General features: G+C 43.4%; 3 protein-coding genes across 3 annotated transcripts; 1 reads left to right on the plus strand and 2 right to left on the minus strand.

Moving 5' to 3' along the window:
* LOC8056819 lies at nucleotides 50–2715 on the minus strand. The gene is made up of 6 exons (XM_002453873.2): nucleotides 2326–2715; nucleotides 1729–1844; nucleotides 1304–1430; nucleotides 583–731; nucleotides 429–491; nucleotides 50–346 (listed from the first exon to the last, which is right to left on the minus strand). Exons 1-6 carry the CDS (start codon nucleotides 2653–2655, stop codon nucleotides 319–321), a joined length of 813 nt encoding a protein of 270 aa, XP_002453918.1. The 5' UTR covers nucleotides 2656–2715; the 3' UTR covers nucleotides 50–318.
* On the plus strand, nucleotides 2707–6685 carry LOC8059614 (protein ROOT PRIMORDIUM DEFECTIVE 1). The gene is made up of 2 exons (XM_002452145.2): nucleotides 2707–4137; nucleotides 4255–6685. Exon 1 carries the CDS (start codon nucleotides 2839–2841, stop codon nucleotides 4021–4023), a length of 1185 nt encoding a protein of 394 aa, XP_002452190.1. The 5' UTR covers nucleotides 2707–2838; the 3' UTR covers nucleotides 4024–4137; nucleotides 4255–6685.
* On the minus strand, nucleotides 13506–16629 carry LOC8056820 (protein indeterminate-domain 12). Its single transcript, XM_002453874.2, has 3 exons — nucleotides 16477–16629; nucleotides 14834–15230; nucleotides 13506–14621 (listed from the first exon to the last, which is right to left on the minus strand). Exons 1-3 carry the CDS (start codon nucleotides 16613–16615, stop codon nucleotides 13730–13732), a joined length of 1428 nt encoding a protein of 475 aa, XP_002453919.2. The 5' UTR covers nucleotides 16616–16629; the 3' UTR covers nucleotides 13506–13729.

Genomic DNA, 26763 nt, shown 5'->3' on the forward strand with positions numbered 1-26763 from the left:
TATTTCCTCGCTGCTTCACACAAATATACACGACAGCGACCACACCAAATTAACCGACGCGATGCACATGGAGGACCTTGTTTTCCACAGATTTGCATAATGTACAGAATGCCAGTTTAAATTTGAATAAGATGCGTATAAATACATGTTGTTCAAAATTTAATAGGATTGGTGCAAAAACTGATCGGCCAAAAACAATTAACTACAACACAGCTAAATTCTTGCTTACTTGCCTAGAAAGCTTATTAAGAAAATAGAGATGGCATCGCTTTCAAACCCTACGCAACTCAGAAAAACCAGTTGTTGACAATTGTGACTTCACTTTCCTCCAACCAGCTCAGGGTCCCTAACAAATCCAAACATAACGAGATCAGGTCAAGGAAAACTAAGAGATGGAAACATGAAAGGCTAGTGCAATGATCCCAAACCTTTTAATTTGGTCGAGTATGAGAAGTCGGGGTCCAGGAGGGATCTTCACATCTCTCAGAGCACTAGTGCAACAGAAAACAGAATATCAATATATACCCAACAAATGTTTCTCATCCTTGTCGGTCTATAAGACTAAGAAGAAGAATTGTTTACCTGTCCGTAAGGAGTGGTAATGTTTGATCATTGAGGAGACCCCTCTTGAAATTCTTTTCATACTTTTCAAGACCCAGTTTGTGCAGCATGCTTCTTGTCCGAGAGTAGTATGTATCTTCGCTTGATGGCTTTGAGAATTTCTGCCCAATCTACATCCAGCAGATCCAAATGGAGAATTAGTATACCACATAACAATACTGATTAGCAAACAGTCCAATGTTCTTTGTGATAAGATCATTCAGGTAGTGATTTCAACTAAAATCAAAATACAGAACTACCAAAATATATGTTAGGTTTTAGAAACTTGTTCAAATATTTCTGCAAGAACACAAAACTCAGCAGAAAGGAGCACTTATTCAAGTAAACCATAATTACTTCATCATAATATTACAAATAACAATCCCTATATCTATTTCGCGAATTCCATCCACCACTATCAAGAATCCAACCAGTTTCTTCAAAAATAGCTCCTTTTCGATTTGTTTTCTCCGAACTGAAGGCCTACAGGTAGCTTGTAAAAGAAAAAATAAAAACAGTAATGTGCAAGCCCCTTGTGCAGATAAGTTCTTAGGTTCCACAATTTCATGCAAGCATGGTATGTTGCTAGGCCAAACTATAAAGCACTAAAAGCAAGGGGGAAACTTGAATTGGCTGATGTACCCCCAATGACAGTAAAGTGACTCCATATTTCATTAATTGACAAAGATAGCAAGGTACTTACCATGAAAAAGCCACCTTGAAATACTGCAAAAGCAACACCAGTTGTAATTGCATTTACCGCTGGATTAGGAGTTCCCACTCCGCTCACTATGGAGAAAAGAGCACCAGAACCGAAAGCAGCTGCCATGCTATACAAACATGACATTGTCAAACATAAAGTAACATTATCTAATTAATTAACTAGGATTTAGATTTTTAAGCCAAGAATTAGCTAGGATTGATGTATTGCATCAAGTATCAGTTTTTGCACCTAATAGGCAAAAGAAATATAAGAATTATCAGCTTTGATTCGGATATATGCAGGTGTTACGATGCGCACATCTTAACATTAGTGAGATTAAATCAAACACATTGAGTATTTTAGTGAACTGCAAACACTCCTTGAAATGTACACACAGATAAAATAAAATTATGAATCCCCCTCACCTGCCCTGGATGTCCTCTTGCCCTCGTATCCTTCTCATGACACAAGATATGCCTGCGTTTGCGCCGGTCATGACTGCAAAGTTCCGGGCTTGTACCAAGGGTCCACCAGCTAAAGCCTACAAATCACCCCTATTAACCTCAATATGCAAAATAATTCAACAAAAATTATCACTATAAGTGAGCATTTCCTCAAATTTGATTTGGGAATAGTTATTGAACACAATGGATGATTCATACAGTACAATACATCTATGCAATTCATAATCAATTGTCGGTTTTCTCTCAACTATATTGCTACGTTCAACTACATCTAATGTTGTACCAGACTCACACCAGCTACCCACTACCCAATATCTGAAGCATTGTAAATTGAAGACAGACTTCACCGTATACGAGCCACTGTAATGAATAATCACATTCATGCTCCTATTACCGTCAAACCGTGGAACAGGCAGGAGAAACTAATGGTAAATTGCTTCTTCCGTGGACAAACACTGTATATGGATGAGATTAATACATCCGCGATTGCAATTTCGGGGTAAATGGTCGAATTCTTCTTCTACATATAAATCACCCAAGACAAGATTGATTGACAACCTGAGCCTGCTTGAACGACGCCATAGCCTCCGGGTTGGCGTTGGGCGGCGGCTGCGGCATGGGGAACGGCGACCCTCCGTCGGGTGTGAGCGAGCCCATGAGCCCACCCAGAGCCCCGCCCTGCACCGCCCCCACGGCCGTGGCCACCGCGGCCTCGATTTGGATGGGCTGCTTCGCCATCCACGCGCGGAACCCGGCCTCAATCGCCTTCACGCGCCCGGTCCACTCCTCCAGAGGGTTGCTACCGCCGCGCAATCCCCGAGCCATCGGCACCGACGGCGAGGTCTTCAACGCCACGGCCGAATCCTCCCCTCGCTTGCCGTCCGCCATCTCCTCGCGGCTCTCACTCTCTCTCGGCGGCCACGCTTTCTTATCAGTTATCCCCTTGCAATCTTCGCTTAACCCCCCTAGCAAATCACCTGCGGGCCTCCTCGTACGGCCGGCCCAACATTTTCATTTCATTAGGCCCAACTAGACGAGCACCTGGGCGGCGCGTCTCGCCGGCGTTTTCCCATGGCGTGGCGATGGCTGCGCGCGTCGACGGCGAGGAGGGGCTGGTGGGACGCGGCGCCGTCGGGGACGCCGTTGTTTGCGGCGGAGCAGCGCGCCACGCTGGTGAACGTGAAGCTGAAGTGGGTCAAGGACCGGGCCCTCGACGCTGCGGTGTCGCGGGAGCGGCACCTCCGCACCGCCCACCACCTGCTCGACCTCGTGTTCTCCCGGCCCGGCCACCGCATCTCGCGGTCGGACCTCCTCGCCGAGAAGTCCACTCAAAGGCTGTGTGGGTCAGCGTACTCTTTGCTCGAGTTCCTCAGCAGATACCATACCATGTTCGCGTTGTCCCGCGGCGGCGTGTCGTTGACGGACGTGGCGTTCGTCCTGCGGCAGCGTGAGGTAGATTGCCTCTTCGCCACCGAGGACGACCTCGTCGCCCGCCTCCGCCGTCTCCTCATGCTCACCCTCCCCCGCTCGCTCCCGCTCCACACCGTCGACCTCCTCCGCTGGGACCTTGGCCTGCCCAGCGATTACCGGGCCTCCATCCTCCCCCGGTACCCCGACCACTTCGTGCTTGAGCAGCCCGAGGGCGACGAGCGCGTCTGGCTCCGCCTCCTCTCCTGGGACGATCTTCTCGCCGTCTCCGAGCTTGAGAAAAGCGCTGACGGGGGCGATACCACCTGCCTCCCCTTCCCGGTGAGCTTCACTAGGGGTTATGGTCTGAGAAGCAAGTGCATGACCTGGCTGCGGGAGTGGCAGGCGCTGCCATACACCAGCCCATACGCCGATGCTTCAGGCCTCGACCGCCGCACAGACGTGTCGGAGAAGCGGAATGTGGGAGTGTTCCATGAGCTTCTGCACCTCACTGTGGCGAAGAGAACAGAGCGCCAGAATGTGAGCAATATGAGGAAGCTGCTTGGCATGCCTCAGAAGTTCACCAAGGTGTTCGAACGCCACCCTGGCATTTTTTACCTGTCCAGGGTTTGTGGCACTCAGACGGTTGTTCTTCGGGAAGCTTACGGCGGTGGAAGCCAGCTGCTTGAGAAGCATGCACATCCGCTTGTTGCTATCAGAGAAGAGTACTCCACCTTGTTGAGGGCAGCATTGCCACCAAGGACGAGGGGTAAAGCAAGACATGGTTCTTTCAGCAGGCAGGATGAGGGATGTGAGGTGGGAGGAGATGAATTCGAACTCTCCAAGTGAATGCACTGTAATTTATGTCTATCTCGAGTGCACTAAAGGATAGATCATGGATGTTGGATCCAAGAGGGCAAGCACTAAAACTCGTCGAACAGGTGCTCTCGAATGATTCGGCAGGTATATGCAGTGATTGCTTCATCTGGACTTACATTATCATTCTGTTTGCAATTGCCCACCATTATGCAGTGTTTATCCTAAGAATGCTAACAAATTTATCATTTCTGGCTTGTGCAGTTTTTGACCGAGCTTATGTTGTAAAATTGTAATCTATGTTGTTATGGACCAAGAAAATAGACCTGGAGTTAATTGGATTTAGCATTAACTCATTCAATTGATGGCATCTATTCTTCACGCACCACAAGTTAGACTACTCATTTTATTCTTCCTGTTCCAGTGTTATGAGTTATCTATCGTGTCTAACTTTGTAACTTATATGTAGGCATAAGTAATGTGCCTAAATAACAACATTTCAACTAGCTGAACTTCCTTGATAATTTCTTCATTTTCCTTTCAATATTTTATTGCTCATTCTTAAGAGGACTTATCTCACATTGTGCTTCTAATTGTTTGGCTTGTGTTATACCCATTTTGTTGTTTAGGGGGGGTTATACTCATTTTATGATTCTCTGTAGTCAAGGCTAATTTAGTTGAATGCCAGCATAATGGCTAGAGGTAGTGCTTTAATATGAAATGCTACTCCAGTGGGTTCCTTTTTCCTATTTGAGTAATTAGTTTTGCCCAAAGTCAGGCCAAAATTAGTAACGAAAAAAACATTTGGCCACCAGATTGTTGTCAAATCTTTTGCCTGCAAAATTTTGGTAATGACTACTAGAAAGACTGTCAAATCCTAGCCTTTTTATGGGTGATAAAATGGTTCTGCCAAACTTTGATAGGACAAGAACAATCATCACACTATGAATTTGCAAATAATTTTTTTCTTTTTTTTTGTGTACTAATCTTGGAAAGGCTTTTTTTCTAGGAACACCATGAATTCACCCCATGAGTTATATTGAAATTTTTAGGGTTTCAAGCTATCTGTATATGGACTCCCATTGCTTTTTTTCTCAAATTCTGAAACTATTTGTGTGATAGAGTTGCCATTTGCTATGAACTCACTCATCTATTCATCTGTTGAATTCATCTTTGAGATTATGGATTGATTGCGAGTAACTGAGCAATCCTAATTGCCTGTAGTTTCATCACTGATGATGGAGATTCTAGAAACATAAAGATGAGGAAATTATCATTTTTTTCAATTAAAAGGAAAAAGGAACATTCTCCGCTGGAGCATTCTTCCAGCAAATATGCATGTTTTCAGCTTTCTATTGATCTAATCTGACCTTCAGTCAGATGCTTCAGATAGGGATATGGTAGCAATTGGCCCAAAACGCTTTAAACCTACAGTTATTGTTAAACTGAAAGAACCTATTAAACCTTATATAGTTATATCCCAGATATTAGATGGGGACATCAAGTTCACCCTAATTAAGTGTTCCTTCCCTGCAGACTGCAGAGTTAAAAAAACAACCCCAGGGCCATGTGGCATTCCTAGTAAAAGTCTCATGCAGCGAGGAGGTTTTACTATTCTCAGCTATTACACAATGATCATCTCTTATCATTACTTTCAAAGACCAGTTAATGACTGTTTGGAAATGATTGATGGTTGTATTATTCGGTCCATCCTCACGAATGCATTATCATCAATCAGCCACTTTCAAAAGCCAGTTGAGAGCTATAAGGCTTTGGTAGCTAGAACCACTATTTACTAGGTGCCTCTTATCGGCTACTCCCAATCTCACTATCTCCTCAAAGATGTTCTGTAAATGACTCTGTGCCATGTCTATGAACTATCTCTGAAGGATAAGTTTTTTCCCCTTGAGTGGTTCCTTTTGATAAGTGACCTCACTGTTTGCACTTGCTGAGTGTCTATGCACTGAAAACTTGTACAGAAGTTTCACTAGGCATGGAGTTTTGTGGCAACCTTTGTTTATGGAAGTTTTCGTAATGGTAACCTGGCATCTGGATGCAGAGAAATGGTATCCTCTTCCAGAACTAGAAATCAGATTTGAGGCTTGGAAAAAGGATTTCACTGACGCATTCTATATCCAGCTCCACAGAATCAAATAAGAAGCAAGGCCTCTTGCTAGCTTGTCTAGTTTCGCTCCCCTATCATTGTCGACGGACTCTCAGCTTTCACTCTTAGTTTTCACCCTTCCTTTTTTGCTTTGAGGATTATTTTGCCCTTCCTTTGTATATATAATATGTTCTGGTCTTTAATATTTATATATATTATAGAACAGGGGTGGGAGAAGATTATTCTTGCTGCTGGAGGACAACTGCAGAAAGGCCTCAACTCCTTTGTGGTTCTTGGGGGGTTGGACCATCTGGAACCACTGCAATAGATGTGTTTTTGATGGTGTATCGCTTGTTTGGCTAGAGCCTTATTTCTTGCTAGCGAGGAAATTCAGTTGTGGGGTTTGGCTGGGGCTAAAGGTATTTTTTTTACCTTTTCACCTAGTTGTCTCAGAAGTGTGTGTGTTCTTAGGTTGTGGTTGTATCCTTTTCTTTTCTTGGTGCAAAGGTGATTTGTAGTTTTCTTTTGGGTGTGTGTGGTGTTTTGTAAGGTTCCCCCTTTTTTAATACAATGGTACGAAGTTCTTCTGCATGTTCGAGGGAAAAAACAGCACTCCAATTCTATAGAATAAAATTGTAAATCTTTAGTTCTGTAAGTGACACCCACCAGGTAAGAATGGAAAACAGATTGTTCATATCTGAGTAGTGAGGACACAGTTAATTCATGCGCATCAATCAGGGTCTTTGATTATCAAGTTTAATTGAACACTATAGTGGTTACAATACTTGGTAGCCGTTGTAATATAAAATAAATGCACCTGAAAAGCCTAGATTCGAATACTGAAAAGCCTAGTTGAAAACTGAAAAGTCTATTTGGATTGTCATCTGAAAAGCCTAGATTCGATTACTGAAAAGCCTAGTTGAAAACTGAAAAGTCTATTTGGATTGTCATCTGAAAAGGCTAGATTCGTTCACTGTTTCGGATGTGATGATTCAATGAAAAGCCCATATTGGTTCACTGTTTCTGAAAAGCCTACACTGCGACAACCAATAGGAATGGACCACAGAATATGTGCACTACATTGAATAATTCATGGAAAAAATTTGCAAGAGTTTCCCCTGTTTTAGGTACATCCACAGTTATAAATAGTCATCACAGTACAATACAAACATTGATTCATCCAAATATCACAACACAAGCACATACGCCATCAGAAATGATAGTTCAAATAGTCCACAAAGACCATACAGTCTCATATAGTACAAATAGTCCACAAAGTTCACAGTGTCGATACATGCAAAATAACAAAAGTTATGCCATCAATTCTAAGCTGCTACCATGGTGTTAGCACAGAAGTCATCATCACTGCCTCCTAGTCTTACCCTTACCCTTGTGGCCAAGAGCATCGGTGCCTGGAGTGTACCTAGAAGGCGGACGACGTCGCCTTCTTGCAACCTGCGTAGGCTGAGTAGAAGGAGCATCAGAAAGCTAAGATAACCCAAGCTCGTCATAGTCACGCTCCTCGGCCACCCCCTCTTCGTCCTCATCATCATCGCTTTGAAAAGTGTCCATGGTTGGCCGGGACGAGCTCTGTCCTCCAGATCCTATCAACATTGTTCAAATGATGTGTGCACATAATTCATTATATGATACCATGAAAATTGCTCAGTTCAAGTAAACAACAAATTTAATGAAATTATATCTCCCAAAGAAGATGTACCATGCACAACAGGTGTGTTGCATTGTTGTTCCTGTGGCACATGCACATTCATCGCAGCACTAGTACCGCAACGAGCTGCAGCACGCCTAAGCCTATGTGCTAGTCTCTATTATGCAAAGATTAAAATTAATATTGTTAGATATATAAAAAATGAGGGTCGTAATACTTGTTCTTAGATAAATTCGATGCCTAGCTGCTGCAATATAGTGAGAACAAGGAGAGTGGTACTGTCTTGGTCTCCCACATCCACATGAAAAATCAGTAAGGACAACAATATAACTCCTTGATGGTCGGATCTCAACATCTGACGTTGTACCACCCCTTTCAGTGACCTGTTGTACCACCCCTTTCAGTGACCTGGTACTTGCCAGTGGCATGGTCAAAACACTCTATGTCATGTGTCCTAGCCCTTTTCTTTGCCTTGTCAAGGTGCTTCTTAGGTCTAGGTGCCCATTTCAGATTATTACTCTATAATTGCAATGCTTGAGCATGTCTATCGTTGAACCAGGCCACTAGCCTATAAAAGGTAAAAGATACAATGGCATTGACTGGCATGGCACGTATACCCTTGAGCACACTATTAAATGACTCTGCCATGTTGCTAGACTGAAACTCGTACCTCCATCCACCATCATCATGGGCTCTTGTCCATTTCTCAGGTTCTCTCATCAAACCTAGCAGCCACTGCCTACCTTCTGCATTTGTTGTGGTTTTTAACTGCTCCAACTTCTCCTCAAAAAACGGCACCTCAAGCATTCGAGCAACCTCCTCGAATAGAGGAAAGTTGTCCTTCGTACCATCCTTCCGAAGTAAATTCTCTGCAAGGTGTCTAGTACACCAACGATGGTGCAAAGGTGCATAACCAGGAATATGCTCCTGTACGACACTGAGTATGCCCTGGTGCCTATCAGATATGACACCAACCTTCCTATGTGGGCCAATGACATGTATCCGAACAAGGTGCATGAACCAACTCCAGCTGTCTTTGTTCTCTCTCTCCACCAAAGCAAAAGCCAAAGGAACCAATGTGTTGTCTGCGTCACAGGAAATGGCTACCAAAAGAGTGCCCATGTACTTGCCAAGCAGAAAAGTACCATCAATTGATAACACTGGACGGCAGTGCCTAAAGGCCCGGACACACTTTCACCAGAATGCACGAAAGAATATCTGCCTCCCATTCCTCCATTCATTAGGCTTCGGAATGTACTCGTAATGCATGCCTGGATTTGCTGCTTTCATTGCATTGAACATTGCTGGCAGCTGCTCGTACCCCTCCTCCCAGTCCCCATATATCATCTTCCAGGCCCTTTGCTTTGCCCTCCATGCTTTACCATACTTTATATCATACTTAAATATCTTCTGAGCCATGTCCATAATTGTTCTGACCTTCAAGTTGGGCTGACCCTTTAAAGTTGTGCATAACGTACTAGCAATAAGGGTAGAGGTCAACTGTCGATGCTTCTGTTGAAGGTCAGTCTGGGTACAAGTGTGTGGACCTACAATTTTTGTGATCTTGAACTTTCCGGTGGCCTTCTGTTTACGAGCACAGACCCTCCAGTTGCAATCTGACATCTCACACACAACCGTGTAGCGGCGCTCAACATAGGAGTGCACCACCTTGAAGGGTCATTTACGTATTACAGAATATTGTTGTAACCACCTTCTTAAGCTGGGCAAGTCATTAAAGATCATACCCTTCTGAATTTGCACACTGTCACTAGCCTCAGGAGCCTCCAGCAGCTCGTCATCTCTTCCCTCTGCATAAGCATTTTGAGAATGACTGAGGTCACTAAACTCGTGAACTAGTGGATCACGATCAGGACAAAAACGTCTGATAAGCTCCATTTCTTGTTCACTTAAAGGTGCAACTAGGCGATCATCATCGAAATCAACTGCTCTAGCTGTGCCATAGGGCTCCTCATCATCCTCAATATTAACATCCAAACTATTAGATGCTATAAAAGCTGCGTCAACATTAAATGATGGAGGCACAGGATGACAACAATCATTACTTGGATTGTCACCTACAACAAAACCACAAATATGGATACAATTGAGACAACTAAATCGAACGAAGGATGGCTAACAAAATGAATAATGTAACTACGCCACTTGCATTGAATTGTCTGGGTCATAGGGGTCTCTAGGCATCCAACACCAACACCACCGACAAATGTTCCAGCCTCATTGGGACCGGATTGAGCATCAGGAACAACAACCACATCTTCCACACCCACCTCGTGACTGGGTACTAGGGGAGCTGAGGGTGCCGGATTGTCCGGTTCCGGCGAGAACCCACCAAGGGGTGGTTGGCAATTAAGAGGAGAATCCACTAGAGGGGCTGGCTCCTTGGACAAGTTGCGCACAACCAAATCCAAACATTGAAACTCACTCTTCATGACAGTTTTGACATATTTGTCCCATTGAACCTCGGATACAATTGGGACCAACCGCCTAAAAATTGTCCCTGACCGGCCATGGTGAAGTACCCCCTCAACTAAGATTTCATCTTCATAATTTAAGCTCATCACGAGCACTACCCATCAATTCAGAAAACAATGGCCGCTCATCAAACATCAAAGGCACCCTTTGCATTCCAACAAAACCAACATTGCCAAACTGATCTTCCTCCACACTTCCTCCATGATATGGAGTTACTACATTGTCCATCTAATTGATATACAAAACAACCATGTTACTAGGCATATAACTAATACAACTAGAACTATAGTACACATACGAATTATTATGTATATGAGTCTGTAATTTAATAAGAATCTACCAACCCAACTATATAACTATATTACCGAACTATATAGCTATGTTTGGTAACTACATTTATTACAAATACTACCTAGCTAAATTAACTAAATTAACACCAAAACTATACTTAAGTACAAAATTGCTAGATGAATTACCAAACTAAACTATAACACTAATAAAACTAATAACTAACTAAAGTATTATTTAATAATAACTAACTACAAATAAATTTAGAAACAACCTAAATTATAAAAAGAATGACAACTACAAACTAAAGTTTTAAAAATTACCTAAAATCGAAGGTGCTGCTCGTCGGAGGGCGCTGCCTCGGGTGTGGGCTGGCTGGCCGCCCACCGACCGCGGCAGCGCGTGCCCGCCCACCGACCGCGGCGCGTCCCGAGGCGAGGCGAAGCCGCAGACCCGAGGGCGCCCTGCGCGGCGCGGCCCGAGGTAGGGAGCAGCTCCAGGGGCCGGGCCGGGGCACGCGCGCCGAGTACGGGGAGGGGCGGGGCACGCGGCGAGCAGGGGAAGGAAGGGGAGCGCGGCGAGCAGGCGGCGTCCGCGAGCAGGGGGAGCGCGGAGGCGGCGAGGCAGACTGGCTCGCGAACAGAGAGGAACGCGAGCCGCGGGCTGGTAAGTATTCAAGGGGTCGACGCCATGATCTGTGGCGCCGAGCTCGACGCCAAGGTCCATGGCGTCAAGCTTTTTTTGCCACGTAACCAGCCACGCAATGACGACGTGGAGATGTGCCTGGAAGCTCGACGCCGTGGCACACGGCATCGAGACGTGTTACCTCGACGTCTTGCTTCACGGCGTCGACCCTCTGGGTCCAAAACTGCGTTTAAGTTTTCTAGGGGTCCAAAAGAGAAATTTATTCAAAAAAAGGGTCAAATTGTAAAAATTAGGTCCACTCGAGGGCGTTTGCTATTGTAACGTGGCTCCGGCCTGTGGTGTGGTGTCGACGTACTCCTTCCTACGTCGGGTGATGGTCGCATGTAGGACAAACGGAACGGAACCAGATGCGTACGTACAGCACACTGTCCCGGCCTTCTCTTTTCTCTGTACTACTACTATCTACCGTTTTCTGCTTCGGGCCTTGTCCAATTATGGACTAACTAGGATCGAAAGATTTGTCTCGCGATTTTTTCAGCTAAACTGAGTAATTAGTTTTTGCTTTCGTCTATTTTAATGCTTCATGCATGTGCCGTAAGATTCGATGTGACGGGAAATCTTGATAATTTTTTGCTTTTTGGGTTGAACCTCTGCAAGGTCGAGGTCTCGAGAGGGGGCATGGGATGAAACGAAACAACAATGTCCTTTTGTCCTTGTACCTAATCTCTGTCGTATCGCACGTTCCTCTAGTAGTACGTTCTCAGCACCAACGAGACGAGACAAAGCTCGGTGTACTACCACACAGTTTCATTTCATTTCATTTTCATGGCCCTATCATATGTACCGTGCGTGCGGGGGCAAGTGGACAAGGACAGGGGTACCTACGTGGGCGTGCCAATTGTTGGTTCCGCGACCATTTGCCGCCCCCTGTCCCCACGCCCACGCGCGGCAGCGAGGAGACGAGACATGCTGCGTGCACGCGACCGTCGTGTGGCCGTGGACAAGCGCATGGGAACGGATGCCGAGGGCAAAAGAACGGAACGTGTGAGGAGGCCGGGCAAATGATTGATCCTCCTCCCGGCGGAAAAGCTGAGAATGATAATGGTATGGTACATGCAGCACTGTTGGTGAGTCAGAGCTCCGGGGTTGTCCACGTCCAGTCTGGGGTCCGTGGCTCCGGCCGTGCTGTGTGCTGCTGCTGCTGCTAGTGCTACGTGACAAGCCTAATCCAATCTCGGTCGGTCCTTGTCACCTGTGGAGTGTGAGTGGAGGCGGAGCGAGCAAAGCACAAAGGCTTGGAACGCCTGCCTCAATGGACGAGCTCGCAAACTGTGTAATTAGTTTTTGTTTTCGTCTATATTTAATGCTTCATGCATGTGCCGTAAGATTTGATGTGATGGAGAATCTTAACAAAAAAAATGAATTTTTGGGTGAAGAAGAGAACGGTCTCTTCTGCTTAACGAAAAAAACGCCTTGGCGTGATCGCAAAGAGAGAGAGAGAGAACGGTCAGAAGAGGTCTAAAATGTTTTTGTTGAAGTTTTTTTATGAAATTTTGAGTATATTTGTCAAGTCATATAGACATTGCGCAAAGAAATTATACTCTCAATGAATGCTTTCTTTAAAATAGTTTTTTTTATCTGATTACCTATATGATGCAACTGCGGCCTAGGAGACGAGCTCGGAGTGGAAAATGTAAAACATGGCACGAAGAAGGAGATGGTCGCAGTAGTATCTGCCCTGCCGCATGTGCACCGGGAGCCTCGGCCTCTTTTGCAGTATATCCGGTATGGATATTCTCAATTCTAGGAATACATTTGACATCTTTTGCAGTCTTTTCGGTATATACAGATTTATAGATTGCTATTACTGGTACAATTGCAAAAAATGGAGTCATGTGGGAGACATCAAAAGTATTAGTAGGCAGCAACGGTGCCAAATTACTTCATGGCCCAAATAATTTGGAGCATGTCTACCGAATTAGGGCACTAGTTGTGGGGAAAAAAATGGAAACACCACATTCATATAACTAAAGCCGCATAAAATTAGGAGTACAACAAATCTGTCGCTTGTTATTTGAAAATGCAAGAGCACCGCGGTCTGCGGTTCTTCTTATTCTATTATAAATATAGTAAAATAAATTGTTCACCCCAATGGATGGTTCTACAATCTGCATCCATTTTATGAGCCGGGGTTACTCCATTATCAACCGAAAAACATCAAATGAGAAGTAAAATAAGCATCCATATGTCCTACTACTTTCCTTTTCCAACAGAACGCAAAGTATTTATTGATATACTTGAATGAAACTACAGAAATTCCTTAAATCTGTCCTTGTGGTCACTCCGACTCAAACAAGATACTGAGCTGCCCCTTCTAATTGCCCTCTAGAAATGCTCTTGTAAACCCCATTTAGCCTAACAGCACAAGGCTTTTTACTGTATGGCACATGTTAATACCAGTTTAATGACTACTGTTGCTCCAAGTCCAAGGATAGCTTAGTTGAAGCTGAACTACGGGAGTAAGTAAAATGTCTATATCATCATTCCCAAATGGGTTTCTCCAGTGCAATGGAGTCAAGAGATGACTGATGGTAAGAGTACATATGTTCATGCGACTTTTGCTGCTCATCAGAATAGCTCAATTGTGTCACATCTGCATTGTAAGTCTCAGAACTCATTTCCAAATTCCCACTGCCTCCTAGTCCTAGAAAGTCCTGGGTTAGTCCAACATCTCCTACCCCTGAAATATTTTCCTGCCTGTTGTGTTGCGTTTGGCTTCCAGAAAATAATCCAGAGCTCTCCTTTTCTGCTCTCATGCCAAATGGATGATTCATTAGTCCAATTAAAGGCACTGTTGTAGGCCTGTAACTATTCACCCATGGTGTGTTCATCAGAATGTTACCGCGACCACTCATGTAAGAGCCCTCATCTTCAGCTGCCTTGATGCCAATACTGTTAGCTGCTGAATTCCCGAGGGAGTCTCCCTGGCTTCCAGAAGATATGTCCATGTGATCTCTAGGACTAGGAGTTGTCACGTTACTTGGGAAACTTTTTAGGAGCAATGGTGATATAGGATCCTGGCTGGTCTTCGCACCTATCACTGCAGCTTTCTGAAGCAGTGCGGTAGCAGACATGTATGGAGAATTCATGGACATATAAGGGTAACTCGACGCGCTTCCATCAAGTGGAAAGCCTGAATCCTTGGGCGACATCTGGTTGGAGAACAATGTTGTGTTTCTTGTAATCAGAGTATTAGACAAGTTTGCCATCACATCAGTTGGTGAAGTGGGGAAGGTAGGTACTCCATGTGAAAAGATATCATGATGGTGTCCATGCAAATTTCCCACCATTGTTGCAAGGCTATGGTTAACCTTGGAGTTGTCTTCAGCAAGTGCATCACAGAAGGCTCGATGTGTGATGAAGCTGTCCTTTCTGCAAATATATACAATTAAATTTGAAGGTAAATTTTCAAAGTTGATGTTGGAGATATAAATACTCTTATATAATATTCCCACAATGCTCAAGGATGTCAAGGAATTCAACATTGCATTGCTTCAGTTGCTGATACAGTTTGACGTCTACGAGAATTGGTAAACTTATTTGTTCCAACATACTGGATTAGTCTGAACAATGAACAGACATACCTTGAAAATATCGTTCCACAGTCACATCGATACTCCTTTGTGCCACATATCTTTGTGTGCGCCTTCCAGTCTGACTGGACAGCATACTTCTTTGAACACCTGTCACATTTCCACTTCTTCTCTCCATGTTTCCTAGAGTAGTGCTTCTTTATGCCCGTGAGGTCGCCCAATGCTCGGCTTCCATCATGATGAGGGCAGGTGACCTCGGGGCAGACATACACCTTCTTCTTAGCTTCAGTGCTGCTTCTCTGCTTCAGCTTCCATGGTAGGTTATGGCCCCTCCTATGGAGCTGGAGGTTCTGGTCTCTCTGGAAGCCCTTGTGACAGACCTCACATATGTATCTGTTTGTTGCCAGGAGTGTCTTGGGTGACAAAGCCACTACTTCCACATCAGCATCTGCCCAAGGGATATCATGAACCAATGTTAAGGTTTTCACATGCATGGTGAAGTGCACACATTCTAGTTATCTTTTTAACACCTCCATCTGTAATCAGGTCGTATGTTTAATTGTTGATACATATGTATGTCCTGTGTAAGGTCGAAAACGGATGGATCCCAAGCGACAACTCCCCCAAAAGCCCAATAACTGGAAGGCCCACGTCTGAAGGCTACCCTGCCGTTGCTATGTTCAAGCTGTAGAGGCATAATCCTGAAGTGCTACTTGCCTTTTGCTTCCTTGTTAGCGTTAACAACTCATACTCGCACACTTAAGTGCAGCAGTGCATGCACTTGAACACAGCACACTCTTGCACTTGCACAAGAGCACGATTGATGAATGAGAATGATGATTTTATATTTGCGTGGGTGTTGCTGCAGGCTGATTATAGAATGTGATATACTCAATAAATAATCGTGATTCCGGTTTAAGTGTCCCATTTACTTCTGTTTCCGTTGCGTTCTGTCTGTATTTGTTCGTTTCCATATAACTGTATACTATTCCGATTCCGTACACGCTCCCGACTATTCCAACCCTGGTCCCGTTTCCAGTGACAAAATATAGAAACAGAATGAGAATAGGGTTTTTCCGCTCGTTTCTGTCCATTTTCATCCCTAGTCATCTAGAACAATCTGGTTATCTTTGCTACTCAGGATGTCCATGGGTTAGTGTTGTAAAGTGCAACGCTTGATTTATTATAATGCTTATCTATCTATTTAGAATCTTTAAGTTCCATCTATGTATCTCAAATCTTGGTGGAAATGAGTATGAACAAAGTAAAAATATGCATTGTGGAGGTAGGCATATATCTGATACTAATGGTCAAACAAAAAGAATGCCATGATGAAAACTATAATATAAGATAATTAGGTAAAACAAGATATCATGAGCTCCTGGGTAAAAAGCCAAAACAACACTGCACAAGAACACTTGTAAGAGGTTCTCATGCGCAGAAGGGTAGGTAAATATATAGAGTCTCCAATGAGATTCAGAAATTTGTATTACCGTCGCTTCATCTTTCTTTATTTAGTTTCAAGTTTGTGACTAAGAACAAAGACCATTGATTGTTTTAAACATTGATTGAGTTAATTAGATTGCACTTGCACGTGTTCTGCCATCTTGATTGGGAAAAAAATCCGGCATATGGACTTATTGTTTACGGAAACCAAGTGTGTGCTAGTTGAAAATTAAGTTGAAGCATCATACCTAGAATTCCTGGATGGCCTCGTCTCTTTTTCACTACAGGCATGGCTGTATCAGCTTTGGTTGGCCCAGCAGGGCAAGCTTCTAGCTTTGCCTGCTGCTGGAAATTGTTGAGGGATTCTTCTTCCGACGTGTGTGACATTACTTGGAGGTTCAGATACTGGTTGCAGAGGGTGCCAGCAAGGTGAAGGAGGGGTGGTGATTTATGCACAACGGAACGAAGGGGCTGCAACTAGACAATAGGAAAATGGTTGATGAACTTTCAGTCAGCATCACGACTGCAATGATGCTGGCGCCATATATTGTTTAACCCATGGAATGCGACTCTGATTGCCTCATCAGCACGAATATTCCATTTATTATTTCTAAAGGATTTGTCAATATCCTCAACCTGACGTTTGCTATGCAAAGCTCCACGGGAAAAGAAGAGAACTAGTCTGAATGAATTGAGCTACTGTATACTCATTTCGTTGCACTCCCGTTACTGTTATGTTATGCCTGCCTGCCTGGTGTGCCACTCTTACTATTTTGATAGCAAGATTTATGATACTGTGAACTGCATACGGTACACTTTCTGCTGCTGCTGATCGATCTTTAAGAGCAACTCCAACATCTCGGTTATTCTTGTTTTGGAGGCTAAAAGTAGGTTCAACAGATATATGTTATCTATTTTTATAAAATAGGAAGCTAACTATCTCTTAATTTTAGGTGGTCATATAAAGTCAATCACGAAAGCTAGCTATCTGAAGATGAGAAATAGCAAGGCTGTTGCAAACATCTTTTTTTTTTCAAGAGTTTTCTATTTTATAAAATGGCTAAACTATGGAATCTAGCTACTAATTTTAGTCAAACTGTTGAAGTTGCTCTCACGGAGTGTAGAAATCTGTACGCTTTGCAATCATCGACAGGAGAAGCTGTAACGCATGTCATGTTTCACCCTGGGGATTAAACTAGCCTATTAGCGTCAAGACGGATCGTCTGGGTGGTAAACGTTGTTTTCTCGACATGATGTCGCAATCAGACGGGGGGGAATAAAATGTGAAGAGCAGGCAGGAGACGGTTTCGTCGGTATAAGGGGGACGCAACGCATGCAAACGGTGAGATCCGGCCGGGAGAAGAAACAAACGTAGGCCCGTGGTAATGGCATCAACGATCAACCTCCTCTTCTCTCTTCGGTGCAACTGTGAGATCTTCCTTTTGCTGTTGTAGTATTTGGAGTTTCATGGAGGTTTGAAGCGTTCTACAATGCACAAGCTGTGTTACCACAAGAGGCTGAAGTGTATGTCAAATGGACCGTTCGCCGGTTTGGAATGTGGCCATATGTCACGGTGAATAGCATCCTTCCTTCAAGTCCTAGACATGACCTTTGTTTGATCAATATGCTGTACGTTTGGTGATATTGCTGACACCTAAATTCGGACATAGGAAAGTAAGACAATGTTGAGGTGCAACTGTGTTTGAGATTCAACAAAAGATAAGCAATAAAATTATTTCGGACTTTAAAGGCGCTACAGGAAGAAAATAACAGAAACAACAACATCAAGTCCTCGTATTCACTTAATCAAAAATACAAGAAGTAGGAGGGGTTTAATCATGAATTCACTGATTCTTTTTTTTATTATAAAACTTTTTACCTTACCACTTTTATTTAGATATGGAGTTGAGGGGAGGGGATTTAGCCTCTATTTCACAAAAGGATACAAAGAATTATGTATCCGTGTATACAGTATATAGAGATATATTAAAAGTGGATTTGCATCTGAGATGAGCTAGTAGATCATTTTATGTAGTTGTGTTCTATTTGTAGGAATAAAATAGGGACTGGACCGAACAACTGCTGGATCAGAGTTCGTTTACAATTATTTTTGGCCGGCGGTGATTTGACCATGGAGTTCAAAAAAATTTTAAATTTTTTTGTCACGTCGAATCCTACGACACATGTATGAAGTATTAAATATAGACGAAAAAAACTAATTATACAGTTTATATGTAATTTGCGAGACGAATCTTTTGAGTCTTAGTCTATGATTAAACAATAATTACCAAATACAAATGAAAGTGCTACAGTATCCAAAATCCAAAAATTTTACCAACTGAACAAGGCCCATATACATGATATAACGTGCACAAGAAGACAAAGATCAAGGATTCAAGGTATAAGTACGTGATATCCTTGTTTGAGTGTTGATCAAGTCTAATTATAATTATGGAAAATCAATGTTGATGATCTAGCCAAGGATTTCATTCAATTCCATATATTACTGGGATAAAACCATCTCTCTATATAAATGAGAGGATCATAGCTGATTGAGAGACTCAACTATCCAATCATCGTTTATGTCCTTTTCAAACCTTTATTCCTGCTCATCACTTGATCCGACAATCAAGGATGATGTCATAGGCTTGCGAGCCGATCTAGGGCAACTCATAATATTTTTGCCTCAACTACATTCTTTTCAGACAAGAGCTTCGATGGTTCCTTTGCTAGTTTGCTCGGAAACCGACCATTCTTCGTCCTGTTGATTATGCTTTGGTGGTTTGCTCGTAAACCTCTCTATTTTCACTTCAAAAGTATGACATCCTTGCTGCATTCTTCAATCTGTGAGGGTCCCAGCAATCTAGCCCTAGCTGATATGTAATCTAGGATCAATCCTGCATCAATAGATATTAGTTGTTAGGATTTGGCCTTATGACCTCTCTGTTTAACTTGGCCTAGGTTTCGGATGTTAAGTTGTCAGCAGGGTTTTATCCAGTGAGTTGTTATTGCCAAATTAAAATCCCAAAAGTACAGATGGTGCTTCTGTGCTCATCACTGTGCCATTAGCCCATTGCCTGATAGTCTGACATCCGTTGCAAATGGAACTGTGTATAAGAAATCATTAGGAAGTGTGCTGGGTCTGGCCATCAGTCACTTTCGAGTCTCGAGCAAGCTGTGCGTGCCTGCGTTTTTTCCTCCGACAGAGGGTCTAGTGATAGGGAGGCCTGGTTCGTCTTCGCTCGGTGACACCGAATAAAGTACAAACAAAGCGCCAAAGCCGTTATCCTGACTGCCCTATGCAAGCATCTTCTGCACCTTGTGGATTTTTACAGTTTCAGCAAGACAACAACCGAAAAGGACGGCATGCCAGCGCGTTCCCGCGTACGCCCTCCCTTCGATTTGTGCTAGTCAAACTTGATTAAATTTAAAAATAACAATATTGTTAACTTTAAATAAATTTATTATAAAAATAGATTAAATAATTTATCTAATAATACTAATTATATATTCTAAATATTAATACTTTCTTATACTCCCTTCACCCTGTAATAACTGCATGTTTGCAGTTCAAAAAATGTCCTAAAATGAATGGACACAATGCATCTGAAGCGAAGGAGTGCACTTGTAGCTGTAACCTATGCTAGCATAGAGAATATTCCTTCGATCCCAAAATAAGTGTTGTTTGTGCTTCTCGACAAATAATTTCGACTAAATATATATTAAAAAATATTAATATTTATGGTACATAATTAGTATCATTAAAAAGTTTTTTAGTCTAGTTTTTTAATACATTTATTTAAGGATATAAATATTGTACGTATTTTCTATAAATTGGGACAAATTTGTGGCACAAAATCCAAAACAACACTTAATTTGGGCAGAGGGCTGTGTAATTGCACTTCGACAGACTCCACACGTTTAGTCATACCTTGTATTGCTACTGTTACTTTTTTATCTGTTGATGTGTTGTTGAAATTGTGGCCACATATTTGTACTCTAGTACTGTCGTTGGCTTCACTCTATTGCTTTATCCATCATCAGGGATGTCAGTTGCACTTCTTAGGGGTAGAATTATAATTTCTCAGCTATAGTATTTTACCCCATTTCTAAAGGAATTTCGTATCTCCTCACTCTAGTGCCAAGTGCAAACTAGGTTGTCTTTCTCGGTCGAGGTCGTCTTTTTTGATGTAATAGGCGAGTAGTGGTTTTTTGAGTAAAGGTGCGGTGTTGGCTGTTGGCTTGTTCGCTTGTCTGAAAAATCATGTTTGAAAGTAATGTTCGCTGATTTGTTGTGAGAAAAAAACACTGCTGAATGACTAGCAGATTCAACAGATAAGCTCAAGCAAACAAGCTACGTAACTCTCTTGTGTTTTCGAGAAAAAATAGTATTTTGTCCATTTAATTTATAAACATGCAATTAAATTGTAACAGAGAAAGTATATATTTAGTCAAAATTTAAAATGTATAACTCCTCAAAACCGAGAATGACACTTATTTTAGAGTGGAGGGAGCATGTACCACGCATGTACTACAGTTACAATGAAGCGATGATCTCTGTGTGTGGAGTGAATTTTTGTGTTGCAATGGTCTACTCTACACTGCATTGCCAGTAGTAGTGCATTGCAATGGAACAGTGACATAGGCTGTGGGGGAGGAGGGGATCATTCATTCCTTGGTCAATCCACTCGCGAATAAATATGGTCGCTGCATGTGAGACGGCATCAGAATTCAGAGGAGCTCACTGCCCGGGGAATCCTGCTTAGGCCTTATTTAGCTTGTGAACAAAAAAGTTTTTAAGTACTATAGCATATTTGTAACTATGATAATTAGTGTATAACTATAGAGTAATTAAACGTAAAAAATTATTTTACAAAATATACGTAAACTGTGCAATTAGTTATTTTTAATCTATATTTAATACTTCATACATATGTCAAAATATGTATTGTGATAGGATGAAAAGTTTTTGGATGAAAATTAAACAAGATCTAACACTTGTTAAGATGATGGCCGCTCGTGGCACCCATGCATGTTCTCCTGTGACTGACGGTGCCTTGGCCCTTGAGTAGCGTTGATCTGCTCGGTTAACTGATCTGTAGTGTAGTAGTACTACAGTGTCCTTGTTGAATGACACAGGTGGACTAACTTGTTGATCTGGTCGTCTATCCTCTCGGCCTCCGGATCAAGTCACTCGAGGTCGAGGAGGATCGGGATGAAATGGAACAACCATGTCCATCTGTCCTTGTGCATAATCTCTGTCGTATCGCACGGTTCGTGTAATATAGGTTCTCAGAACCAACGAGACGAGACCAAACTCGGTGTACTACACAATTTCATTTCATGGCCCTATCTATCGGCCGGGGACCCTATAGCTGTATGTTTCGTGACTCTCTGATGAAAACATTTCTCATCTGTTCTTTCAATGTTCCCATTCCTCTCGTTATTTGGTCTCTTGTGGCAAAAGTGCTTTAATTTGGCGCAACAAACATTCTCATTAATTTGAAACAAAGCTGGAAATGGTCTACTGATCTTAGTGTTGATGAGCCAGGCTTTTTAGGTCGGTTTGTCCTGATGTTATATATCTAGCAGCTTCTATTTTCGATCTGTCTCCTTCTGGTTCTAACAATTTGTATTTCCGGTACAAGTTAATGGAAATAGGGTTCCCCGTGTGAGAAAAAAAAATAATTGGCCCTATCTACCGTGCAGAGGCAAGTGGACATGAACCGAGGGGTAAAGGGCGTGCCAAATGTTTGGTCCGCGACCAGACTAGTGGCCGTCTCCAAACTGTTCGCTTGCTTGATAAGCGATAACTGAAAGTAGTGTTCGTTGTTGTTAAATGTCTGACAAATTTAATAGATAAACTCAAGTGAACAGGCTCCACACTTACTGCATGATATGTACATGCAGCTTATTCTAAGCAAACAAGAGGTTGTGGTCGTGGCCGTGGCCATGGCCGAAACAGGAGGAGGACAAGCGCAAAGGAATGGAACGTGTAGATGGTGTAGTGTAGGCAAAGGTTATGTAAACCAGCAATTGTTTGATCCCCTCGCGGCGCAGCAGCTCGGAGTGATTGGTATGGTACAGCGTACAGGACCGGAAGAAGACTGCATGCTGCATTGCAAATTGCAACTGGAATTGCTGGTCAAGTGGTACTTATGGCAGAGGCGTGCATGGCCGCGCTGAAGATCTGATCATGTTTGCGCAAGCTGCAGGGTGCAAGGTGTGGACGATGGTGGCGAGTGACGGGGGCGTAGCGTATTGTTGGTGAGTCAAAGCTCCAGGGTTGTCCACGTCGGGTCCGTGGCTCCGTGTTGTGCTGCTAGCGCTACATGACAAGCGATCTCGGTCGGTCCTCGTCCCCCGTGGAGTGAGTGGAGCTACCAAAACGGAACGCCTCAAATTCAAAAACTTTTTAAGATTTTTTATTACATTAAATATTACAGTATATATATGAATCAATAAATATAAATTAAAAACTAATTAATTATATAGTTTATCTGTAATTTACGAGACGAATTTATTTGCGAGACGAATTTTTTGAGCTGAGTTAGTCCATAGTTGAACAATAATTGTCAAATACAAATGAAAATGCTACAGTACCAAAAAAATTTCACTAAGAAAACTAAATATTAGTTTTCCACCTAAAAACTTTTCATCAATCTCATCGAATCTTTGGACGCATATATGGAGCATTAATATAGACGAAAAAACTAATTGCACAGCTTGGTTGTAAATCGCAAGACAAATCTTTTAAACCTAATTGGCCATAACTGCTACAGTAACTCACATATGCTAATAATAGATTAATTAGACTTAATAAATTCGTTTCAAAGTTTTCAGACGAGCTATGTAATTTGTTTTTTATTAGTCTATATTTAATACTTTAAATGTGTACTGGTATATCCGATATGACACCAAAAATATTTCATCTTAGAACTAAACAAGACCAGAATGGAACCCAAAATGACGAGCTCACTTTCATGAAGGCCTATTTAGTTTTCACCCAAAAACTTTTTGTCTCATTATATCAAATGTTTGGACCATAGAACGTTAACTCTAGATTCAAATATAACTAATTGTATAGTTTACATGTATTTTACGAGATAAATCTTTTAAATCTAATTAATTTATAATTAAATAATAATTGTTATAGTTATAAATATGCTATAGTATTAACAACATTTCCTTCCACGAACTAAACAAGGCCGGGCACAGTCTGGGCCACGGGCGCGGCTGTCACCGGGATCAGGGATAGCTACGGTGGCAGTAGAGTTTTATGTTTAGAAGGCAAACCGCCGGACGCCGTCGCCACCTCAGTCGCGGCTGGGTTCGGTTACAAGACGTCAAAACTCAAGTTCGCTAGCTCTCTCATTCTCCCTTTGTACAAGGCAACGTTAGCCTAGCCCGTTAGGGCAGTCCAATGGAAATTAATTGTGGTTTCTATCTCTCTTAAATGACATGCCACCTAAAGCCTTGTTTAGTTCCAAAAAGTGAAAAGTTTTCGGTACAGTAGCAATTCCGTTTGTTTGTGACAAATATTATCCAATCATGGACTAACTAGATCAAAAGATTCGTCTCGTGATTTACAGCTAAACTGTGTAATTAGTTTTTGTTTTCGTCTATATTTAATACTTCATGCATATGCGACAAGATTCGATGTGACGGGGAATCTTGAAAACTTTTTGGTTTTCAAGGTGAACTAAACAAGGCCTAAGCAAAAATGTTGACATGGCAGATTAATTAATGAAGAAAGAGAAGGAAAAACGTAGAAACTGTTTCTTCACCCAGAAACAACGTCGACGCTCGCTCCAAGGCACAAAGAAACGGCAAAATCACTGTTGGAAAGAAACTGGTGGTTTCTTCGTCCATCTCGTTCGTGCCCGTAGCGCCGCGCAGCCTTTCCCGCTCACCTCCGGCGGCACCGCGCCCGCCCTTCTTGTGCCGCCCGCGTTGCCCGTCGGCGCTGCTGCGAGGCGCTCACACCACGGGCCTCGCGCTCGCCGACCACCGCTGCAGCAGCACGCCCGCCCTTCTCGCGCCGCCCGTCCAGCTCGTCCCAACGACGCCGTGCTCGCTTGCTCTGCCGCCCGCTGTCAACTGCGCGAGCTCGCTGCGCCATGAGCCACGACCCGCCTCCTGCCGTCCGTTGCGCGGGCACCACCAGGCTCGCTTACTCGAGTTGCCGCCGCCACTCTGTCATGTGCGCTCATCGGCCCGAGCAGTCGTCGGACACCGCTGCGAGCGCCTCCGCATGCTGGCCGCAGCGTGAGCTCGCCTGCGCTCCCACGTCCGCGTGACAACTGCTTGCCCACGCCTCCGCTCACGCATGCCGACCACTCCGTGCTGCTTCTCCGGTGCTATTTCTGGAGTCCTTTGGTTGGTTAAGAAGGAAGGGAGGTAGAAAGAGATAAAGGAGAGAGAAGAAAAAAGAGTCAGCATTTATTAGGTGGAGAAACTACCATTGTGAAAGATGATTTCTAAAAAAAAAAATTTTGCTGATGTGGCTATCATGGAAGTCGTGTCTAGTTTCTACCATTGGGACTGCCCTTACAAGGGCTTGGCGATGCTTAGACCCATTGTGGCCAGTAATGATGTGTTTGGCTAGCCAAACTAAGTTATACTACCTTTAGTCTGCTTTAACTAAATTAATTTATAGTTATTTGGTTATGTGCATTGTACTAGTCTGGCTAACATTAGGTGTATTTGATTGTCTATCTTATTATGCATAGAATTACATCCTTTTGGTATGGTTGCCGGCCCTCAGACATTTCATCGAACACCACCATGGCTGGTCAGTCTCCTACCCATCACCGTGCTCCACCACGTTGAGCACGGTACGGACAATGCACGACGACCCTGCGTGCCTCGTCGAGCGCAACACAGACGGGCAGAACAAGGCCACGGCGAGTAGAGCGAGTAGGTCGACACGACCATGGCAAGCAAGTCGGCACGACGACCACCACGACGTGCAGAACGAGCACGGCGGGTACTAACGGACTGGGAAACCACCTCTCCGTCGAGTGCCCTGCTCATGACCATGCGGGCCGCGCGTGCCTAGGCTCTCGGTGGCCCAAGCCACCTCCATCCGTGAGTTCCTCGGTGACTCGACCTCTAGATCCGCGAGCTCGTAGAACCGACGAGGAGGAGGACCACCAGTGGGCGGAGAAGGAGCGCACGTGGAGGAGGAGGACGAGGAATGATGAGGTAGTGAGAGGAACTCAATCACTGACGAGCTCGAGCATGGCGGCCGACAAGGGTGTGGAGCTCGGCTAGTGCTAGCGCCCACCAGAGCTCCGCTGGGGCCTCCACAGCGGGCACGGCCCTGAGCTTCCCCTTGGTCACCATGGCGGGGAGGACGAGCAGGGGAACACCACCGGCGGAGAGGACCATCAGCGGAAGAGAACGGGAGTGAAGACTGGAAGGTGAAGGGAATGAATCACGCAGAACCGGTCGTGGTTGTACTTGGGCCTGGGCCTGACTATACGACAGACCCTTTTTTTTATTGAAACTGGAGAGGCCTCAGCCCCTACAGTGAAATTTATTAATGCAAAAAGAGACAGTTTTACAGGTTAAAGGTTAGACGTTAAGCGTTAAACCAGAAGGGAGAATCAAGAAATAAAAAAACAGAGAGGAAAAAGATCATGTAACTACAATGCTCTACTGTATCCCCTGAATCCATTGCTGAAAAAGGTCTGTCAAGCTTTCCTTGATTCTTAGGGATGTCAGCCCTAGCTCTTGGAGGAACATTGTCTTACACTCTTGTAGACCGATCTGATTATTGTTGAAGATTAGCTCGTTTCTGACCTTCCAAATAGTCCATAACAATACTATTGCAGTAGTCATAAAGAATTGTAATTGTAGTTGAATTTTGACAGCTGTCACATTTTGTATTGAGCTTCCCCCTTGGATTGTTTCAACATTGATGAAAGCCCAGCATTGCCTAGCAAAGGCACAATCCTAGAATAGGTGTTCAACTGTTTCTTCAGCTCTTTGAGAACATATTTCACAATTGTAAGATTCTAGGTTCATATGTTTCCTTCTTAGAATATTCCTCGTGCTGAGTCTATCTTTGACAAGAAGCCAACAGAAGACTTTGAGTTTTGGTTGGCAATGGGATTTCCAGATCCATCTGTAAATGGGCTCAGTGTTATGTTGTCCTAATAACATTCTGTATGCATCAGCAGAACTGAATCCTTTTGACCTTCCATTGATGAACCAGGAGTCGTTTTCCTCAACCAGAGTAGTGTCTGAAATTATCTGCAATAAGTCATTTAGCTGGGAGTATGCTTCTTGAGTGATGGGCAGATTGAGTAGCAAGCTAACCGAGTTCATTGTTAACGCTTTGCTGACATATATTGTTTTCCTCTTCGCAAAAGAGCTTAACTGTGGAAATTACTGTTCTAGGATAGTTGGCAGCCATTTGTCCTTCCAGAATAGGCATGTTCGACCATCCTTGATTTGAATTGTGGTCATATCCTTAAATGTTTGAAGCAGTTTGAGGTTATCCCTCCACCAAAAGGAGCCTTTTCTGA

This window comes from Sorghum bicolor, chromosome 4 (assembly GCF_000003195.3).
Source record: "Sorghum bicolor cultivar BTx623 chromosome 4, Sorghum_bicolor_NCBIv3, whole genome shotgun sequence".
Classification (NCBI taxonomy): domain Eukaryota; kingdom Viridiplantae; phylum Streptophyta; class Magnoliopsida; order Poales; family Poaceae; genus Sorghum; species Sorghum bicolor.

Excerpts from the sequence above, each read along its gene's own strand:
- LOC8056819 (XM_002453873.2), bottom strand. The coding sequence starts at position 2,655 with ATGGCGGACGGCAAGCGAGGGGAGGATTCGGCCGTGGCGTTGAAGACC. Across the intron at positions 1,845-2,325 it reads CGTCGTTCAAGCAGGCTCAG|GCTTTAGCTGGTGGACCCTT; the intron begins GTTGTCAATCAA and ends GGTGATTTGTAG. Across the intron at positions 1,431-1,728 it reads CAAGAGGACATCCAGGGCAG|CATGGCAGCTGCTTTCGGTT; the intron begins GTGAGGGGGATT and ends ATGTTTGTATAG.
- LOC8059614 (XM_002452145.2), top strand. The coding sequence starts at position 2,839 with ATGGCGTGGCGATGGCTGCGCGCGTCGACGGCGAGGAGGGGCTGGTGG.
- LOC8056820 (XM_002453874.2), bottom strand. The coding sequence starts at position 16,615 with ATGTCACACACGTCGGAAGAAGAATCCCTCAACAATTTCCAGCAGCAG. Across the intron at positions 15,231-16,476 it reads AGGCCATCCAGGAATTCTAG|ATGCTGATGTGGAAGTAGTG; the intron begins GTATGATGCTTC and ends TCCCTTGGGCAG. Across the intron at positions 14,622-14,833 it reads TGTGGAACGATATTTTCAAG|AAAGGACAGCTTCATCACAC; the intron begins GTATGTCTGTTC and ends ATATATTTGCAG.